The sequence below is a fragment of the Colletotrichum jinshuiense genome, chromosome 4 (genome assembly GCF_051148585.1).
Source record: "Colletotrichum jinshuiense chromosome 4, complete sequence".
In the NCBI taxonomy this organism is placed as follows: Eukaryota; Fungi; Ascomycota; class Sordariomycetes; order Glomerellales; family Glomerellaceae; genus Colletotrichum; species Colletotrichum jinshuiense.
In genome coordinates, this window is record NC_139311.1 from 4,122,454 (window position 1) to 4,139,930 (window position 17,477).

A 17,477-nucleotide genomic window follows, 5' to 3' on the forward strand; every position below is an offset into this window, starting at 1 on the left:
AGATCGTCGCTGTTGACGTGGGGAGACTCATGTGAAAAAGAGGGACTCCCGTATGTTGTGGAGACCACAAAATCGAGCAGAGCCGCTGCGGGACAAACGAAAGCGAACCGAAAGCGAGACGGAGCACGAGTTGTTGTCGAATCAAACCGGTTATCATTCCCAATCGAAACTCTCAGGTTGTTGGGACTTCGCGGCAACGAAGCGCACCATGTATGAGGTGCAGAGAGGGCAGAAGCGCCACTGATGCTGATGAAGAGAGTCCGGAGTTACTCCCACTAACTCCTACTAACTCCATCTTATGTTAATCTTTGCAGCTTCCGCTCATATTATTATAGAGAGCATACTCCGTACATCCCAGGAAGAAGAAGATAAAACAATGGCGCACAAGCCCGGGCGTCGTTGCCTCCCGAATGGGGCTAAAAGCTCCCCACGAAGACAGTTGGCACGCGCGCCGACTTGAACAGGATAAGTGTGATCAGCGAAATATACTACGAAATGTAGCCGTCTTGGCGATCGGCATTACACCACATGTGGGAAGCCTGTCCCTTGGCACCAACTTGCAGATTTTTGGCTGAGCTGAGGTTGGCGAGTTGATGAGGTAAGCTGGCAGGGGCTTCCAACGCCACAGAGAACAGGTGGCCCCATTTTCCCTCGGCATGCTGCGCCACTTCTTCACCGAACGAATGGAGACCGCGACTCTTGCTTTGCCTCCACGACACATATTTACACCGTTGAGGGGCGAGTCTTATATCTGTCCTCTAGACTTGCTACCCTCTTCCTGCCTAATATTGCACCTATCTGGGAATAAAACCTAATATCTTGTCATTGGAAGGGTGCCGCTTCGGTTTAAAAAAAAACTCAAAGCTCGTGGTCTTACGCCAACGCCTTCTTCACGTCTTCAGGCAACAGCCGGCCGCCGCGCGGGCCCTCATTTCAACACCGACCGTGACATAACGTCACACGGAGTCAACCTCACGCATCAGCAACCACCACCACTCAGCAAGATGCACCTCTCATCCACCTTCACTCTCCCGCTCCTCCCGCTCCTTCCGGGCCTAGCAGCAGCCGCCAAGGTTCCAAAGAACGCAATCCTCCTCTCAGACGTCCAGTCTCTCACCCTCCGCGGCGCCGGCGCAAAGACGACACACCGCCGCGTCTCCGCCGCGCCCCAGCTGAAATGCGTCTCGTCAAAGGAGATCTGCGACCTCTATGACATTGACGTCATGCGCTGCACCAACCAGGGCGCCGGCTACTCCTCCGAGGATATCCAATGGTCCTGCACCGCCTCCTTGCCCGAGGAGCTCAAGCTCGGGTCCACGGACGTCATCTGCGAGGGCTACTCCTCTGCGGAGGATCCGTATATCCTCCGCGGGAGCTGTGGTGTCGAGTACCGGCTCGCTCTCACAGACAAGGGCGAGCGGCGGTACCCGAACATAGGTAAGGGTGGCGGCGGAAGCAGAGGGGACGGCGAGACGGATTGGGGCGCCTATCTTTTCGGCATTTTATTCTTCGGCGTCATAGCTTGGATGGTGTACTCGGCGTGTGTGGCTGGTGCGCAGAATCGGGCGGCTGGCAATACCGGCCGGCGTCGCGGAGGAGGTGGTGGCGGCGGCGGCGGCGGACCCGGAGGTGGAGGCGGAGGCGGTGGCGGATGGGACCCCGGATTCGGTCAAGACAACAACGATCCTCCCCCGCCGTATCCTGGTACGAAGCCTTCAAACCAAGGCGCGCAGCAAGGATGGCGCCCGGGATTCTGGACGGGTGCAGGGGCTGGTGGCGCCGCTGGCTATGGAGCCGGGTACTACCAGGGCAGGAACAGCAACAGGAACCAACGGGGGTATGGCACGGATGACAATGGCAGCTCTTGGGGAGCCGGTCCATCTAGGTCGTCGACAAGCTCATCATCAAGCTCGGCGCGTCACGAAAGCACTGGTTTTGGTTCGACCAACAGAAGATAGGAACTCTTTTTGCAAAAGGAGGCATAGAGTAGTTTGAACGCATTGAGCCAGCTTGACTCTAAGTCTATCCTGTACTCCTCGCTCTCGTACATCCCCTCTCGTCGACCTCCTCCAGCTCTTGTGAGATCAGCCCCCATTGTTGGGCGGCGTGACATTATGTACATTTCCGCGGTCAAGGCCGTCGTCCATACACGTAAAAATACAACAATCCATCATTTCCAAGTGCGAGCGTCTTCTGGGCCACCCCCGAGGTATCATACCATGAAATCCCCTGCTGCGGAAACAAACTCCAAACTGCGCAAACATCTTCGATGCATATCAAAACAGTAACCGCCACATGAGCGTCTATCGAGGCTTATAAGACACGGGTCGGTTATTTAAGCGAAGTAATACCTCGGTGCTGAGGGCTAGTGGTGAACAGACATGACGTCCAACCGATCGAACGCCCTGGAGCAGTTGGGGCACTTCCGCATGCGGTTGCTGATGCGGTCGTCCACACACTGGTGACAAAACAGGTGTCCGCACGTCTTCAAAGCCGTATCCTTGAAGTTGTTGCGGCACACAGTGCAAAGCGCGAAGGTCTGTTTCCTGTTAGACAAATGCCTCTGCAACATGGGACAAATCGACTTACTCTGAGCATTTCCTCCTCTTCCGATGAGTTGCTCAACGCCTTGCGCTTCCATTCGTCTTTCTCCTTCTGAACCATGTCTGCGCGTACCTTAAGGCGCTCGACCTCCGCTTCCTGAGTTGTGGTGCGTTCTCTTGCCGCGGCAACAGCCGCGTCGCGGGACTTGACAAGAGTTGTCAGTTCGTTGATTTGGTTCTTATACGAATCAACCCGACGCGCAGCGTCGGAGCTGCTCGATTCCATCTTCTTGTGTTCTGCAGCCATGGCCGCATTCGCCTGCTTCAGATCGGACAACTGCTTCTCCAAGTTGCTGATCAATACTCGGTTCTGCGCTTCAATCTCCTTCAGCTGCGCAACGATCTCGGAGCTCTTTCGGTTTTGGCTTCGGAGCACGCCGAGCTCGCGATCTCTCATGTCCGCATCCTTCTTCACAGCGAAGTACTTTTGGTCGGCTTTCTGCTTTTCGGCAAGCGCATTAGAGGCTCGTTCCTCCAGAACTGCATAGTCCATGACCTTCTTCTGCGCGAGGCCCATCGATCGCTTGTATGCTTGTTGGAGAGCGGGCAGCTCCTTGTTGATGGATTCGAAATCTTGTTGGAGCTTCTTGTACTTGGTCAAAAGTTCCTCCGCAGGCATGCTGTCCAGCTCGGGATCGGGATCGGCCATCTGCTGGTCCTCGGCGGGCTTCAGTCGCTGCAATTCCAATTCCAGAGATGCGATTCGGTCCTCCTGAGCTCCCGTAAGCTCCTTGAGATGTTGCAGCGCCTGCTTCTCCTCCTTCTCTCGCGTTTCCAGCATGTTAGCCTTGGCGTACCATTCGTCCCGGGCGGCTCGGATTCGAGTCAGATCGGCGTCGCGTTCCTCAACCTGGCGCTCCAGATCTGAAGTAATCATCTGCGCTTCGTCGTTAAGCTTGGTTCGGAATGCCGTTCGCTCAGACTGCAACTTTTCAGCCTCCTCCCTCAGTTGCTTGTTCGTAGCCTCCAAATGGTTGACCCGCTTGATCAGGTCCTCGTTCTGGTTCTTAAACTGCTTGAATACGTCGGTCCGGATGAAATCCTCGTCTGTGAGACCTTCTCGTCTGGCCTTTAGTCCCGAGTTCTCCTCCTGGAGGGTCTTGATGTCTGATTGGGCTGACTCCAACTGTTCCTTCTGCTTCTTGACGACCGCCGACGCTTCCTCAAACTTGATCAGCGCCTCGGCCGCATTGCCATTCGCTTCCGCGGCGTCGCCCCCGTTCTCTCCCGCGGCGATCGTAGGTTTGGCGCTGGCAATGAATTGCTGCTCGAGTTTCTGGACTTGCGCACTCTTTAGTCTGTCCATGCGCTTTTCAGCCTTGAAAAATCTCAGGCTAGCCTTGTTCAGGTCTTCCGACAGCTGCTCGTTCTCTTGATGTGCACGGTCCAGCTTGACCAGGTAGTCCTTCTGTTGGGCGAGCAAGCTGTTGACCCTCGTCTCCAAGTCGGCAATGTTGGGCGTAATCTGCCCTCTGGCATTTGCGATGCGATTGAGTACGGCCTCGGCTCGTTTCTTTATATCCGAGGCTGTCTCGTCGAGGTGCCTTTGAAATTCGTCGTTGTCCTTAAAATGCGTGCTAGTGATGTATGGAGGATCTGATACCGTTAGTGCCATTCCAAACAAAGTCGAGCGAGGGGGGTTTACTTGACGGGCCTGACGGCGGCGGGAGCGCGGGATCCGCGAGCTGCTCCATCTCCTCCAAAACCTACTAGGGTCAGCCAAGTACCGAATCAAGGGAGCGATCGAACTGACCTGTTTCCACCATGCTTCGATGATGCGAATATGATCCGCCCGGTATACTAGGGTTTTCTGCAATTGTTCCACGCGCGACTCGAAGTCGGCCTTCTCTCTCTTTGTTTCCTGAAGCTGCCTGTAAATGGCTCCCTTTTGGTAATTCTGAACTCATCATCAGCTCATGCCCTTTCCATATATCCCGCGCCATGCGACCGTGTTTTGGGTGTAAGAGTGTGGAGGAAATCGGATGCGTCGGGGACAGGGAGACGGAATGCCGTCAGCCAGCCTCGTCTCCCTCGACGGCGGACCGAAAGGCCGCCCCGGGCCAGTCGACCGCAATCCGCCAGTGTTGATTATAGCTAGGGGCAGTCGATGATCGTGATGTCGCGCAGCCATTGATGGCAGAGGGGAATCGCGTAGGGGTCCATTGATTGTTGAGAAAACTTGATGTGTTGGGAAAACGTGTCTCGTGACACTTACCTCGATCCAGTGCTCCTCGGCGGCGTCGCCACCATCACCCTTGGACTTGCTTCCATTGACGGTTTGATGTCGCTTGCTGGGAGGAGCGAGATCCTCAGCGGTGCTGATGGGAGGTCTCTTCCTGTCCTCCATCTTGGATAAGGTGGACGGACGCGGAGAGGCAGTCGGGGCTGAAGTCGCTACAGGCATGAGAAAGGTAGAGTTGCTGGGACAGCGTATGTATCCGGGTCGGAGAGGCGATTAGGGCAACTGGACGAGGGGGCTGGAGGTATTCACGCGTTGGTCTGGGCCATGCGTGGAGTCGAGAGGGTCGGAACTGGTCAGATTCGCGCGGGAGATGGGGGATGAATCCTTGAGCAAGGAGTTGAATTTTCGAGGTTGAACGCCGACGCTTCACGTTCAAATCAAGCCAGCCCGGTCCACTCCTCAATCGGTCTTAGCGCCACACTAGTCGTATGGGGCCTCGTCCTCTTGTCAACCAGTCAGGCGCCCCGCGCAAATGTGCATGGCACGGTTAATCGTCGGGTCCCTCATTTACTTATCAGAAGCACTTTTTCTGCATCCCACCCAGTCACTGTCCCGCCGCGATTGGCAAAAGTTTGGTTCACAAGCCATTTCCAACAACCCGACTGCAGAACAAACCTCTGCTCCGGCCATGAGGCTATATCCACATCGTTAATAGGGAAAACTCGATACCACCGACATCATGAGCTCCATGTTCAAGAAAAAAGGCGGCTTGGCCTTCAAGCCAAAGATGCCCCAGGCCCGTCCTCGAGCGCCTGGGGCTGCAGCCGCACCGCAGCCCTCGAAAGCGCCGTCGTCGATTGCAATCGAACCCGCGACGCAGGCGGAGACTCCCAGTCTATCCAGGGACACGACGACTCAAGAAACTGCCGAAAAGAACGTCGGAGCGAAGGAGCCGGCCAGGGTCGAGCCCGCCGCTACCCCGCCATCCACCGATTCGAACACGGCACAGACTGCTATACCCCAAACCCAACAACCGGCAGACGAGCCTCGTGCGGCCGTTGCTTCACAGACTACCCATGGTAGCGGAACTCAAGCGGGCGAGGTCTCGAACAGTCAGTCAACAACGCAGGCGCCGGCTGCCTCTACGGAGAATGCCCCCCCGCCGGCGTCTTCCATACCTAGACCGGATATTGTCCAAGCCGCTGTGGTCAACGAAACACCAGCGCCAGTTCAGTTACAAACACCACCCGCTACCGCCCCCTCCGTGGCCGACGTAGCGCTTTCTGTGGAATCCCAGGCCGACAGCGGGACTGAGCCAGGGAGCGGAGCGAACGACACGACCACAAACCCCGTCGCCAAGCGACCTCGAAAACGAGCGACTCAGACGACCGAAGAGACCGAGGTGGGAGAGGACGGGGCAGCGGCCCCAAAACCCAAGCGCCAGCGGAAACAAAAGGATACAACTACAGACGGCGAGGCCCCGAAACGACAGCCCCGGCCGAGGAAGAAGAAGACGGTCGAAGATGGTGCGGTCACCGACGGAGAAACCGACGGTGCGGCAGCCAAGAATGCGTCAAGGGCGCGCCGGGCCCGGTCGGTGACGCCGGACGACGCCGAGAACCAGGAGGCCGATCTCACTACTCTCACGATGGGCGACCTGACGCGAGACCTCCGCATTGGCAAGAAGTTCAGCCGACACGACGAGCTCCTCCAGCGTCACCGCGACAAGCAGGCAAAGGCCAGGGAGAAGCTCAAGGCCAAGAGGAACGGCTCGGAGGACGCTGCGTCGGAGAGCGGGACCCCGGCGCCCACGACGAGCGGCCAGGCCACGCCCGTGGCGGCTCCACAGGCGAGGTCGATGGGCCTGCCATCGACCGGGCCCCAGTTCCAGATCATCGACGGCCAGATCGTGGTGGACCAAAACTCGCTCAGCCTCGACAGGCACGCCATCGCCGCGGCGGCGGCCGAGGGCGAGGACATGCTCGAGATTGAAGAAAACGACTTCACCACACTCACGACACAGAACAGCTACCGCACGGGCTCGAAACTGAAGGGCCCCAACGTCTGGACCGAGGAGGAGACGGAGCTCTTCTACCGCGGCCTCCGCATGTTCGGCACCGACTTCCAGATGATCAGCGGCATGTTCCCCGGCAAGAACCGCCGGCACGTCAAGATGAAGTTCAACCGGGAGGAGCGGCACGCGCCCACGCGCATTGACGCCATCCTCGTCGGCAAGAAGGAGCTACAGATCGACCTCGAGGAGTACAAGACGTGGACCAAGGCCGAGTACGAACCCGTCGAGGCCATCATGGCCGCGCAGCGCGCGCAGCAGGCCGAGTTCGACGCCGAGCAGGCCAAGGTCAAGGCGGCCAAGGACGCCGTCAATGCCAGGAAGCTGGCCGCCTTGCAGGACCGGGGCGAGGGCGGCCTCGCCGACGAGTCATTCGACGCCGACGGCAGCAAACCCAAGCCCAGACCCCAGGCCAACATCGGCCCCCAGATAACAGTCGACGCCGACGGCATGATCACCATCGACGAGACCAACATGGACCCGGACGCGGGCAAGAAGAAGAAGGGCACGGGCAAGGCCAAGAAGAAGGCCGTGGAGTACAACATGCGCGGCGAGATCATACACTGATTTTAGACGGCAATGATGGGGAACTACCTTGTCATGGCTTGGCATGCGGGTCGGCTTTACACGGGGGAGTGGGAGGCAACTACAGGGGGCAAGGCATCGTGGGAAAGACGGACGGGAGGGCGGCTACCAGAGACATATACCCTTTGCTTTTGGTTTTTTTTATAACGAGGAGAAACACGGTTTCGTCGACGGCTCTCTCTTTTTTTTTTTGCATCAGGCGGCGTTGGTATTCCTATTATTACTTTTAAAGCAGCGAGAGTTCGAGGATCAAACCAGACAAAGAAGCCCTCTTCTCTCAAAAAAAAGAAGTATGGGCAAGAAAGAATTAAATCACTATATTTTTGAGAACCTTGGGGGGGAACCCCCCCCCCCCCCCCCCCCCTAGAGACTACTTACACATCCTCATCACCTTGACGGCTTCCCGCGGAAAAAAAAATTGGTTTTGCTCTTCAGGGCGGGAAAGAAAATATGTATACACGTTGCTTCTTCCCCCGTACCACCCGCCACAGCCGACAACCGCGACGGGAAGGGGGAGAAAAGAAAAGGGTGGGAAAAAAGGAAATAGAAACGACCGCACCCTCCCCTCCCCTTGCCCCAACGACCGACGAAACCGCCTCCCGAAAACTAAAAAAAGGTATTCGGATAACAGATGATGCAGATGGTGCAAATGTAAATAAAAAATTATGCCTCGTACGGTTCCCGCAGAGGGGCCCCATACGGCGAGGGGCGCGGCCGCCGGTGTGCAATGCAGGCCCCCCTCCTCCACGACCACGGTGCTCTTGATCCCCGGGTCATCAGGCTGGTAAGTATGGAGAGAAGGAGAGGGCTCAAGATGGCGGGGTGCTGCGATGGTTTATATGTCCGTATCGAGTTGAGGCCAATTCGGCAGAAGAGGGGGTAATAGCACTGAGGCCAATTCGTCGAGGCCAAATTCGAGTTGGCCTCAACCGCTATCCTGCTCATTGATTGGAGTACCATAGAGCTTGTATGCGCATACCCACCCATAGACTCATTGTCACTGTTCCATCGAATTCACCAATGAATCACAAGTGGCACTGAAAAGTTGAATTACCTGGTACTACCTGGCCTGGCTACCTAGGATTGACGCCACGCTCTCGTTCAAACCAGAACAGTAGCACTCCTGATCAACAGACAAACAAGTGCGTTGCAAGCGCGAGTATCATGCGACCTCCATATGCGTCGATTCGTTTTTGCATATCGTCCTCAGCCTGCCTGTGTCCACCACATCTTTCGGAAAAGAATCTACCTCCACGAATAACGAGGGCGATGGCCTCGTGCACCTGTCGATGAGGACCCTGCCTTCCGGACTAGGTATCCTGAAGTCTCCCTAAGTTGCTGTTACCAAGCCAACACCGTCCGGTAATCCCTAAGCCTTGCGTGTCTGTCGTAGAATGTGTAATCATGCGGTCGTTCCTAGATGGCTTAGTTCTGAGGGGCATCATCATCGTCAGGCTGGTCGAAAAGGAAGTTTGCCGCGAGCTCTTCGTTCTTGTCACAGGCAAAGTAGGCCTGGATGGCAGCGTCACGGTCAAAGCCCAGGCGGCATAACTGGGGGGGTTGTTAGCGTCCAACCAGCAATTCAAGAGCATAGAAGAACATACCCGCTCGATGGCATCGCGCTCCTCCTCGGTGACCTGGATAGCCTGTGCGCCGGGAGGCAGCGGCACATCGTCGTCGACCTCCTCTCCAAGGAGCTGCAGGAACTGGTCGGGGTTGTTGGCGATCAGCTGGGCAAGCTGAGGGTTGCCGGCACCGAGTTGCTGGAGAATAGGCTCCAACATCTGGGGCTGTTGCTGGACGACTTGACGCAGTTGCTGGAACTGGGCGTTATTTCTGAGGAAGTCCAGGTTGCCGAAGCCACCCTGGGCGGCGGCGGCGGCGGCGGCTGCGGCAGCTGCGGTCTGAGTGTTGCCAGCGGCGGGTCCGCCACGTCCACCGCCACTACCACCACGATGTTGAGCGGCCAGGTCGAAGAGGTTCACGTTGCCATCGTCGTCGACCCCAGCAGGCGCGCCGGTAGCGGCCGCCGCAGAAGGGGGGGCCGCCGCGGCAGCGGCTTGTCGCTGCTGCTGCTCTTCCTGGATGTTGTCGGGAATACCCTAACGGATGTCAGCTACCAATATCCTTGAACTCCCCGATCCCTGTGACCTTACGTTAAGCAAATACTCGACGGCTCTGTCGGGGTTGTAAAAGGCAGCACGCATCGCGGCGTCAATCTGGGCACGCTCGAAGCCCATGGCCTCCATGTTCGCAATCACCTCCTGGCGCTGGGCGCCCATGGCCATCGACGGGTCATTGCTGGCGGGGGCATCGCCGCCTGTGGTTCTAGCAGCCGGCGTGGGCGTGGCGGGAGCGGCGGCGGGAGCAGCAGCCTGGGCCGACGGGGCAGGAGGGGCAGCCGGGGTGGCGGCGACGGGCTGGGCGGGCGTCGCGGGGACGGCAGGTGCAGAAGACGACTCAGCGGCGGGGGCGGGCTTGGGTGCCTTGGGCTATCCAGTCGTTAGTACGCATGCAAGTCGGAACGGGACCTTGAGGTAGATTACGGACCTTGTTGACCATGCAGACAACGAAGCCCTTCTCCTCAATCTTGTAGGACTCAACGGTGTCGTCGTCCTTCAGGATTTTACCTAGCACCACCAGTCAGCCGGAGCAATCGCATTCCTCAGAGCGAGGTCACTAACCAGAGTAGATAAGCTTCTGGTCCTTGGGGTCCCATCCCTTCTCTCCAGCAATCTTCTGCTTCACGACGGAGATCTGTTTATCGTGTCAGTTCCGAGGTAGGGTATCGCAAGGCAGCCGCGGAGGATGGGCTCGGGGCGGAAGTGGGGGGGAGGAGGACGCACAAGATCGGTGGGCTCGACATCGAGCGTAAACTTTTGTTGCTTCAAGTCCTGCAGAGAAGTAAAAATGGTCAGCGGAAGCTCGAGGTCGGCGGCTCCAAGGAGTGCGGCGCAATGCGAAAGGCCACGATGTTGGGGTTGGCGGCTCAGAGCTGCGTACCTTGAATGTGACCTTCATCTTGACTAGCTTCAAAGCAGCAAAAAGGCTGCGATCACGAGGGGAGAGCTGAGATGTCGGTGAGAGGGGGAAAAAATCTAGATGGGGGTGTTGTGGCAACGATGGAGAGGTGTGCGCTGGAAGGTGATGCGCAGGAGCTGTGGGTGAAAGATGAGAAATCCGTCACCCAGTGGTTTTGTTGTGCGCGGGAAAGATTGGTACAGAATTAATGGAGATGACGAAGGTGAGTGGTGACCTGAAGTCAGTGTTTGGTTGCCGTGCAGTGGGGGAAGGCGGCGGCGGGCGGTTCCAGTTGGTTGGCTGAGGTCCCTTCCTGCTGTTCTTTCTCTGAGGCGACCGGGGGAGGGGGTAGTTCGGTGCTTGTTCACCTCAGTTTCCGCCCGCTTCCCCACTATAATCGAGAAACAGGGTCACAACAAGCAGGCAGCCAGCCAGGCGGCGAGGCGGCCAGGAGCACCGGTAACTGGCTTAGAGCTAGCACAGCGGTCGGGTGGCTCTGTTCTAGCCAAACTCTCTTGCCCTCGGTAGAGTGGCGGTGCGGTGCATGTGTGTCGGACCTCCCGCCTAGGCCTGGGCACCTCGGATGAGGTAATGCGAGAGATGGAGAGAGACAGAGAGGGAGTGTGTTTGTGTGTGTATGCGAGCCTGGACAACGAGGGAAACCGTTGGAATCATTGGACGACGGGAGAGAGACATGGTACTTTTGGGGGGGCATGCTCTGCTCTGCTTGCCTCTGCTGTGCTCTGCTCTGATTTACGCCTCAATTCATTCGCTCACGCAGCAGCCAGGCCAGGGCGGCCTGCAGAAATTTCTACGAAGCAGCCACAGAAAGCGGGGTGTTGACGCCGGGTTTGTGTGTACTGGCTACTTCCAGAATGATTACACAGCTGCCGTTGAAGAGCGACACGGAAACATGATTTGAGGTAATCCTAGAGCCCGCCAAAGCCACGTATCGCGCGCTCGCATGGTATCACAAGCCGTTCTTTGAACTGCCCAAGTATCCGTAGGAGCGTCCCGTCCCTCCCCCTCCCCCTCCCCCGGCATGCCTGGATGCTTGCAGGAACGCCTGGACCGGAGTTGAGGGGTCGTCGCTGAGCTGAGCTATGGGTGTGCCCGTGCCCGTCCCCGACCGGGGCTGCTGGTAGTCCGCAACGGGGAGCGGGCGGTGCGGACAAGGATCATCTATGATCCGGCCCTCTGTCTCTCGATGCTCTTGCCACAACGAGAGTCAAGATGCCAAAGACTCAGTTATCCCTTGGAAAGAGCTTCTTCCAACTCCCATTTGGACACATCAGGCAACCCCGTACATTTTACATCATTTCACGGTTTCAAAAGGCACCGGGAACTTGGTTCGTTTGACTCGTTAATTGCTGTGGCTGATGTAGCCATTAGCTGTTCTAGCTCGTCGGCGGCTTCTCTAAGGGCCCCCAGACTTGCTCGGTTTTTTGTTGTTTTCCTGCCTGCCTATCAGGACAACGCCACGCTGGACAAAGAAAATAAAATCCCTCAAATATGGTATCACCGCCCCGAGTTTACACTCCCTCTTGTCGCCCAAGGACAAAAATAGGAATTAGACATTCATGAGGACCACGCCGGGTCAGTTTTCCGTTTCCTCTAGTTGCAAGGCACGGACACGCTTGTTGTTGCTGCGGTTTTGCCGCCTTTGTCGTCATCATCATGATTGTTCCTGCGTCACGTCTCCATCGATCCGGAGCCTCCGACTTTGGTATCCGGTCAGGCTCGTCCTGGTTCCGGCAGTCAGGATCCACTCGGGAATTGGAGGTGTCATTTGTCTTTCGGCAGGAGACTCGTCCTCCTCGAGAGGCGACGGGAGCTCCTCCTTCTCCTTAACGGGCGGGTTGTTGGCGAAGAAGTTTTCGTGGCTGTTTGTGCGGCTGAGTGGGCTTGGGCCTGAAGGCAGACTGCCACTCCTCATACGGCGAACGCTCTGCCGGTCCGAGATGACCCGGCCGGCATCGGGCGCCGCGGTGACGATGGTGCCGGGCGTCACCATTGGCGGAGGGTCTGGGGAATCAGACCGGAATAGGGGGTGGATGTGCGACTCGCTGGCTGAACCCTGCATGGTAAATGCAGGCTCAGGGCGTCGCAGGGAGCATTCGCTGGCGGAAGCCTGCAGAGTGAATGTAGGCTCGGGGTTCCGGAGAGTGCCCATGGGGCTGGGGCTGTAGCTGCGGCTCCGCCGACGGGCGCGCGGGGCCTCCAGGTCCATCTCCAACGGCGTACCGGGACTGGGGCTGCGACTGGTGGTAGGGCTGGCGGGGATCGTCTCCAGGAATGTGTTCGGGACAGGGGAGGATGTGCCAAGGACCGTCATTCGGTTTTGCATATCAACCGACGACGTGTCCCAAGAGTCGAATGAGGAATCCTCATTGACACTGCTGGACCGCGACCGGTAGTGGTTCGAATCGATCGACGACGCCCGCCGCTTTTCCCTCAGAGGGAGCAGGCGGGTTCGGGAGGAGATGGGCCGAACAACATTGGACAGCGAGGAGCGGATAGAGCTCAGTGTCTCGGTTGCAGAGCGGCCACTGCTCGACTGAGGCGGGGTTTGCGAGCCCATGGAGGTGGACCGGCTTCTGCCGTCGAACGTGGGTGATGTGCGGTGGTAAGGCACCGACTTGATGTGGACGTTGGGAGACCTTCGGGACTCCTCGTCCGTTTGAATAGAACCTGCCTCCTCGTGGGCAGAGAGGCGTGCCAGAACGAAATGAATGACGACAAAGATGAGCTGACACGCAAAGCAGAGACCGAGAGCAACCGACGAGGCGATGAGGAAACTCGTCTGCTTGGCTCCCAGGACGGAATCCGATAGGTCCCTTGTCGCATTGCTGAGGCAAATCATGGTTGCTACTGACGCGGCAGTGGCCATGGTGCATGTGAGAACGCTTACGCCGAACATGACGCTGATAAAGCGCTTTGATGAGTTCCGGAACCTTGAGACCAAGTTCGTCGACAGCATCCATCCCAAAACCACCAAAAGAATGCTTTCCAAAATCGATGATATAGCCGATGACGTTCTAACAGGGGAAACCTGGGTGATGTGGGCGGCGAGGACGACGTGGATGGCGACAATCGTGATGGTGGCGATCAACGCCAGTGCGCCGGCCGCAACTGGAAGAGCTCGAGGCAAACCCATGGTTGAAATTGGGGCTGTCAAAGCCTAGGAATTCTAGTCGATCGAAACGGGGTGGTTGACGAAGAGGAACTTTCTTTGTTCCAGACACAGTAAAAGCGGGTGTTGGTTGCGATTCGTCTGTCAAAGATCGTGGGTCGGGAAATATGGCTGCTTCCCAACTTTGAATGGACCGTCCGTCCGAACCGTGACCGTTGACGAGATCACAGACCGGCTGGCAGGTTGGCGAGTTACGAGGGCTGCCTTTCAAATGGGCAAGCTATGTCGACTACCTTGATCGACGAGGACAAGGCCCCAGAGAGGCGAGGAGACCACGAGACGACGGCGGGTGTAAGCGGCGAGTCGACGAGACGGTCCTAGAAAGGCGTTTGTGGGAGAACGGGGTAAGTTCGAGACGCGGTTGACCAGCCGTGTACATGAGCGCACTGGTGGGTTGTTCGATCAATAAGAGAGCTCCGTTTAGAAACCCTCGATAGGACGAGCAAGACCGGGGTTGTCGTTTATCTGACGAATGAGACGCCGAGCAACGGGCAGCGAGGCTCTGGTTTGGAACTGTATGGTCGAGATGCTCCTAGTCTAGGCCGCGAGGATGGGCCGTTGGCAAACCAGGTAGTCGATTGGGTCCGGTGAAGCGAAAGTTGAAGGTGAGATTTAACGAGAGAATAGTAGTTGGTGAGAACGAACGGAAGGGGGGGTTGTGGGAAGAGGTGTAGGTGTAAGTAGAGGGGACGAAGGACGAAACCTGGGAACCAAACGGATAAAGTATGGCAGGCGGTCGTGGACGCGTTTTTGTGTGTGCGGTGCGGTGCGGCGCCTGGGTTGAGGGTAGATTGTCATTCCCTGTCAGGGTGGAGGAGGAACTGGGTAGTCGAGGTCCAGCGTCGCGTGGGCAAACGGCAGACCGAGCGAGTTTATTCGTACCTTACGCACACGCCTCGGCCGGCCGGTGGACTTCCAGGACCCAACACAAGGGGCAGTGAGAGACGAGTGGAGGAAGACGGCGATGACAAGGATGTTGGGAGGATGCCGTGGTGGGGCGCTCGGAACGAAACACTGGCAGCTACCCTTGTCCGTGCCGGGGGGCGTGTGCTCCTGGGACAGAGTCCGGCCTGGTCTGGTCTGGGATTCTGACTGGGAGCTGGGACTAGGACTGGGAGTCCGCGGCGGCAGGGGACTGAGGCCCGGTGACGAGATGGTTCGGGATATGTGATGTGCTGCTTACGTTGTGCCGTGCCTTGCGTTGCATCCCATGTACCGGACCGCAGCAATATGTAGTGTGTGTACGAGAGGGGCACCGTCGTCCCATTCAGCGATGCCGCTGCCGCTGTATGTGATGCTTCTGCAGTGCACAGAGCCAGTCAGTGAATTGGATGATGAGCGGACGATGCGACGGCTATGTACTCTCTGACCTCGTCCTCCTTGTGCTCGTAGGACCCCGGAAGAGGGTGCACATGCGAGAGGCCAAAAGCTGTTGTGTGCCGGTAGTAATCAAACTCGAGCTTCCAATTGACCACGTTGGTTTGATTGTGAATCGATGCCGTGCCTGGAGTTGGCGTTCATCGTGGCTTCTGAATCATTTTCCGAAAGAAACACTATCAAACGAAAAAAAACCCTCCCCGCCAAAAAAGCAGTATATACCGTGTCCACGAGCGCACTTGGGCGGCAGTGGCATAGTCCGTCCCCTTCAGCAGCATGAGATGGCGACGAGATGGCGAGAGCTGACAGTTGGGCTGCGGGGGATGATTGGCCGCGCCGGCCAGATTAGATGAGGACAAAAGCCACAAGCGCGTTGTAAAACATGGGAAAAAAGGACCAAAGACATGGCGTAAGAGAAGGGAGGGGGGATCATCCATCATTCTGCCAGTGGCTCCTCGAAGAAGAAACGAGGCGATATCGCCAGCCGCAATGGGATTATAAAAAAAGCATAAAAAAAAGAAACGACTTTCGATGGTCGAATTAGCAGACGGCATATGCTGCTGCTGCTGCTGTAAGCAGGCAGACAGGCAGTCAGTCGCTCGGAATCGCGTGGTTTCGGCGCTCTCTCCGCCAAGCACATCTTTCATCTCTCATGTTTTTCTGATATAGGTCGGCATCTCCCCAATATGTCCCAAACTGGAGCGTGAGCCGCTTCTTACCTGGTCATCCCTGGACCGCAGTGCTGTCCAGCACGGGCGTCATCTCACTTGCTGCAGCTGCAGCGCAGCGACGAAGTTTTGCTCTCCATGACGCGACCTGGGAGCATCCAAGAACAGACAGGTGACGTTCCCACTTTCCAGAGGCATTCGCCATGGTTTGCAGCGTGGAGACGAAATGACGGCTTCTAGCAGATGCTTCCCGAGGCTCCGTCGCTTCGGTCAACTAAGGCTCTGGGCCGTTCTAGCTTGTTTACATTTGGTCGCTTTCGGCATGGTAGCAACGACGTGTCGAGGGAGAGGCACTAGGCGGCGCAGGGTAAGGCTGGGCTTGGACCTGATTTGCAGAGGGCTGCACTTGCATCCGATGTGAGGGGGTGGTGCAGACACAATCTCCGGCCCTCTCTGATGGTTGTTCATTGTAAGTGTTCCCTTGCTTCCATGGATCAGACGGGCGATCTATCAATCGTCCGCCACTTATCCTGACGTCCCAGCGAGAGGCTACTGCGCTGCTGCTGCCAACGATGCTGTGCCTCGCCCTTCCGCCGAAAGAAGCGCAACAGATCGACGAGGCTAGCGATGGGATGGATGGGTGACGTTTCTCCCGGCTGTTGTTGTTTTTGGGTGAGACAGGACGCGGATCCCTGTCGGTTGGTCGCGATCAGAGGGAGGGCGGGATTGGGGACCAAGACAAGCTGGACTCTTTTCTCTTAACATATGGTCGCCATGCGCACTCCACGATAGCTTCAAGACACATCGGAGGGTTCGGCCGGGGGACCAATTCCGCCGCTTAGGTGCTGAATCGCCAGACGTACACAGAATGAGGGCTTGGAGGGATGGTTTTCTGGGAATTTCTGTGCTATCCACTTGTTTCCATGGCAATTGGCCAATGCAAGCAAGGGAGCGGAGGCGGCAGGAGGAGGCCAAAAAGCCAGTGCTGTCTTCTTTCGAGAGGGGTGTTCCCTCCTGCTCCTTCAGTGGAGGGCTGGCGGCGTACCTGAGGTGGCAGACAAAGCGCCTTGGGGGGTGGGGGGTGGTCTTGCTTGGACGACGATGGCGGAAGGGCTCTCCCGCATGGGTGGACCATGTTCTGCAGAGGGCAAGTTTTGCATAACAAAGGGCTTTTTTGCCGTTTCCCCGGAGGCGCTATGGGCTTCAAGCTTATGCAACGGGAGCTGACGGTCAGATAAACATTGGATGGCTGCGGCTGCGCTGGACGGGCCAGCAGATGTGCCATGCTCTAGGGGACACTTGGTGACTGCTGAGAATGTTCTGCTTCTGCTGGCTTGTGAAAAACTGGTGACGCAGCAACAAAGTGAATACGGATTCCGAACTGGGCCGGAATGACTCGGCCCCCAAAACCAAAAGGTTCAGCCCGGAATCGAAAGTGGTTTTCCGGGGGGGGCGGTCATGTCGCAAGAAGTGGTTGTGTCAGCTCCCTTGGGAGAAAGGGGGGAAGGAAAGGGACTTGCAATAGAAAAGACCAGGGGGGGAGGGCTTGGGACTTGGAGAGACAGGGAACTCGATCTATCGATGGAAATTTTCATGGGTATAAAATATAAAATGACAGAAATCTAGGTACATGAAGATGTGCGGCGTGGCAGGAGGGGAAATGGGCATTAGAAAGTACCTTTGGGCCGGAATGGATGACACAGCACAGCACAACCAGGTATCCGTACGAAGCGCAGAGTAGGAAAGGTACATTTGATTTGTCTTAATCCCCGATGGA

The 17,477-nt window shown here is 57.2% G+C and overlaps 6 protein-coding genes across 6 annotated transcripts; 2 read left to right on the forward strand and 4 right to left on the reverse strand.

Moving 5' to 3' along the window:
- Positions 1-1,004: 1,004 nt before the first annotated feature.
- Positions 1,005-1,958, forward strand: EsH8_IV_001025 (uncharacterized protein; the record flags this gene model as incomplete). Its single annotated transcript, XM_083265915.1, has 1 exon — positions 1,005-1,958. One exon carries the CDS (start codon positions 1,005-1,007, stop codon positions 1,956-1,958), a length of 954 nt encoding a protein of 317 aa, XP_083124810.1.
- A 407-nt stretch (positions 1,959-2,365) lies between these two features.
- EsH8_IV_001026 (BRE1 E3 ubiquitin ligase-domain-containing protein) lies at positions 2,366-5,007 on the reverse strand (the record flags this gene model as incomplete). Its single annotated transcript, XM_083265916.1, has 5 exons — positions 2,366-2,539; positions 2,590-4,199; positions 4,249-4,309; positions 4,357-4,500; positions 4,819-5,007. 5 exons carry the CDS (start codon positions 5,005-5,007, stop codon positions 2,366-2,368), a joined length of 2,178 nt encoding a protein of 725 aa, XP_083124811.1.
- Positions 5,008-5,524: 517 nt separating this feature from the next.
- EsH8_IV_001027 (transcription factor TFIIIB subunit BDP1) lies at positions 5,525-7,423 on the forward strand (the record flags this gene model as incomplete). Its single annotated transcript, XM_083265917.1, has 1 exon — positions 5,525-7,423. One exon carries the CDS (start codon positions 5,525-5,527, stop codon positions 7,421-7,423), a length of 1,899 nt encoding a protein of 632 aa, XP_083124812.1.
- A 1,443-nt stretch (positions 7,424-8,866) lies between these two features.
- EsH8_IV_001028 (XPC-binding domain-containing protein) lies at positions 8,867-10,462 on the reverse strand (the record flags this gene model as incomplete). Its single annotated transcript, XM_083265918.1, has 7 exons — positions 8,867-8,992; positions 9,046-9,543; positions 9,598-9,933; positions 9,992-10,071; positions 10,126-10,198; positions 10,288-10,335; positions 10,445-10,462. The coding sequence occupies 7 exons, from the start codon at positions 10,460-10,462 to the stop codon at positions 8,867-8,869; spliced, it is 1,179 nt and encodes a 392-aa protein (XP_083124813.1).
- A 1,675-nt stretch (positions 10,463-12,137) lies between these two features.
- EsH8_IV_001029 (uncharacterized protein) lies at positions 12,138-13,619 on the reverse strand (the record flags this gene model as incomplete). Its single annotated transcript, XM_083265919.1, has 1 exon — positions 12,138-13,619. The coding sequence occupies one exon, from the start codon at positions 13,617-13,619 to the stop codon at positions 12,138-12,140; it is 1,482 nt and encodes a 493-aa protein (XP_083124814.1).
- An 840-nt stretch (positions 13,620-14,459) lies between these two features.
- EsH8_IV_001030 (uncharacterized protein) lies at positions 14,460-15,310 on the reverse strand (the record flags this gene model as incomplete). The annotated part of the gene is made up of 3 exons (XM_083265920.1): positions 14,460-14,790; positions 14,839-14,955; positions 15,255-15,310. The coding sequence occupies 3 exons, from the start codon at positions 15,308-15,310 to the stop codon at positions 14,460-14,462; spliced, it is 504 nt and encodes a 167-aa protein (XP_083124815.1).
- Between the last annotated feature and the right edge of the window lie 2,167 nt (positions 15,311-17,477).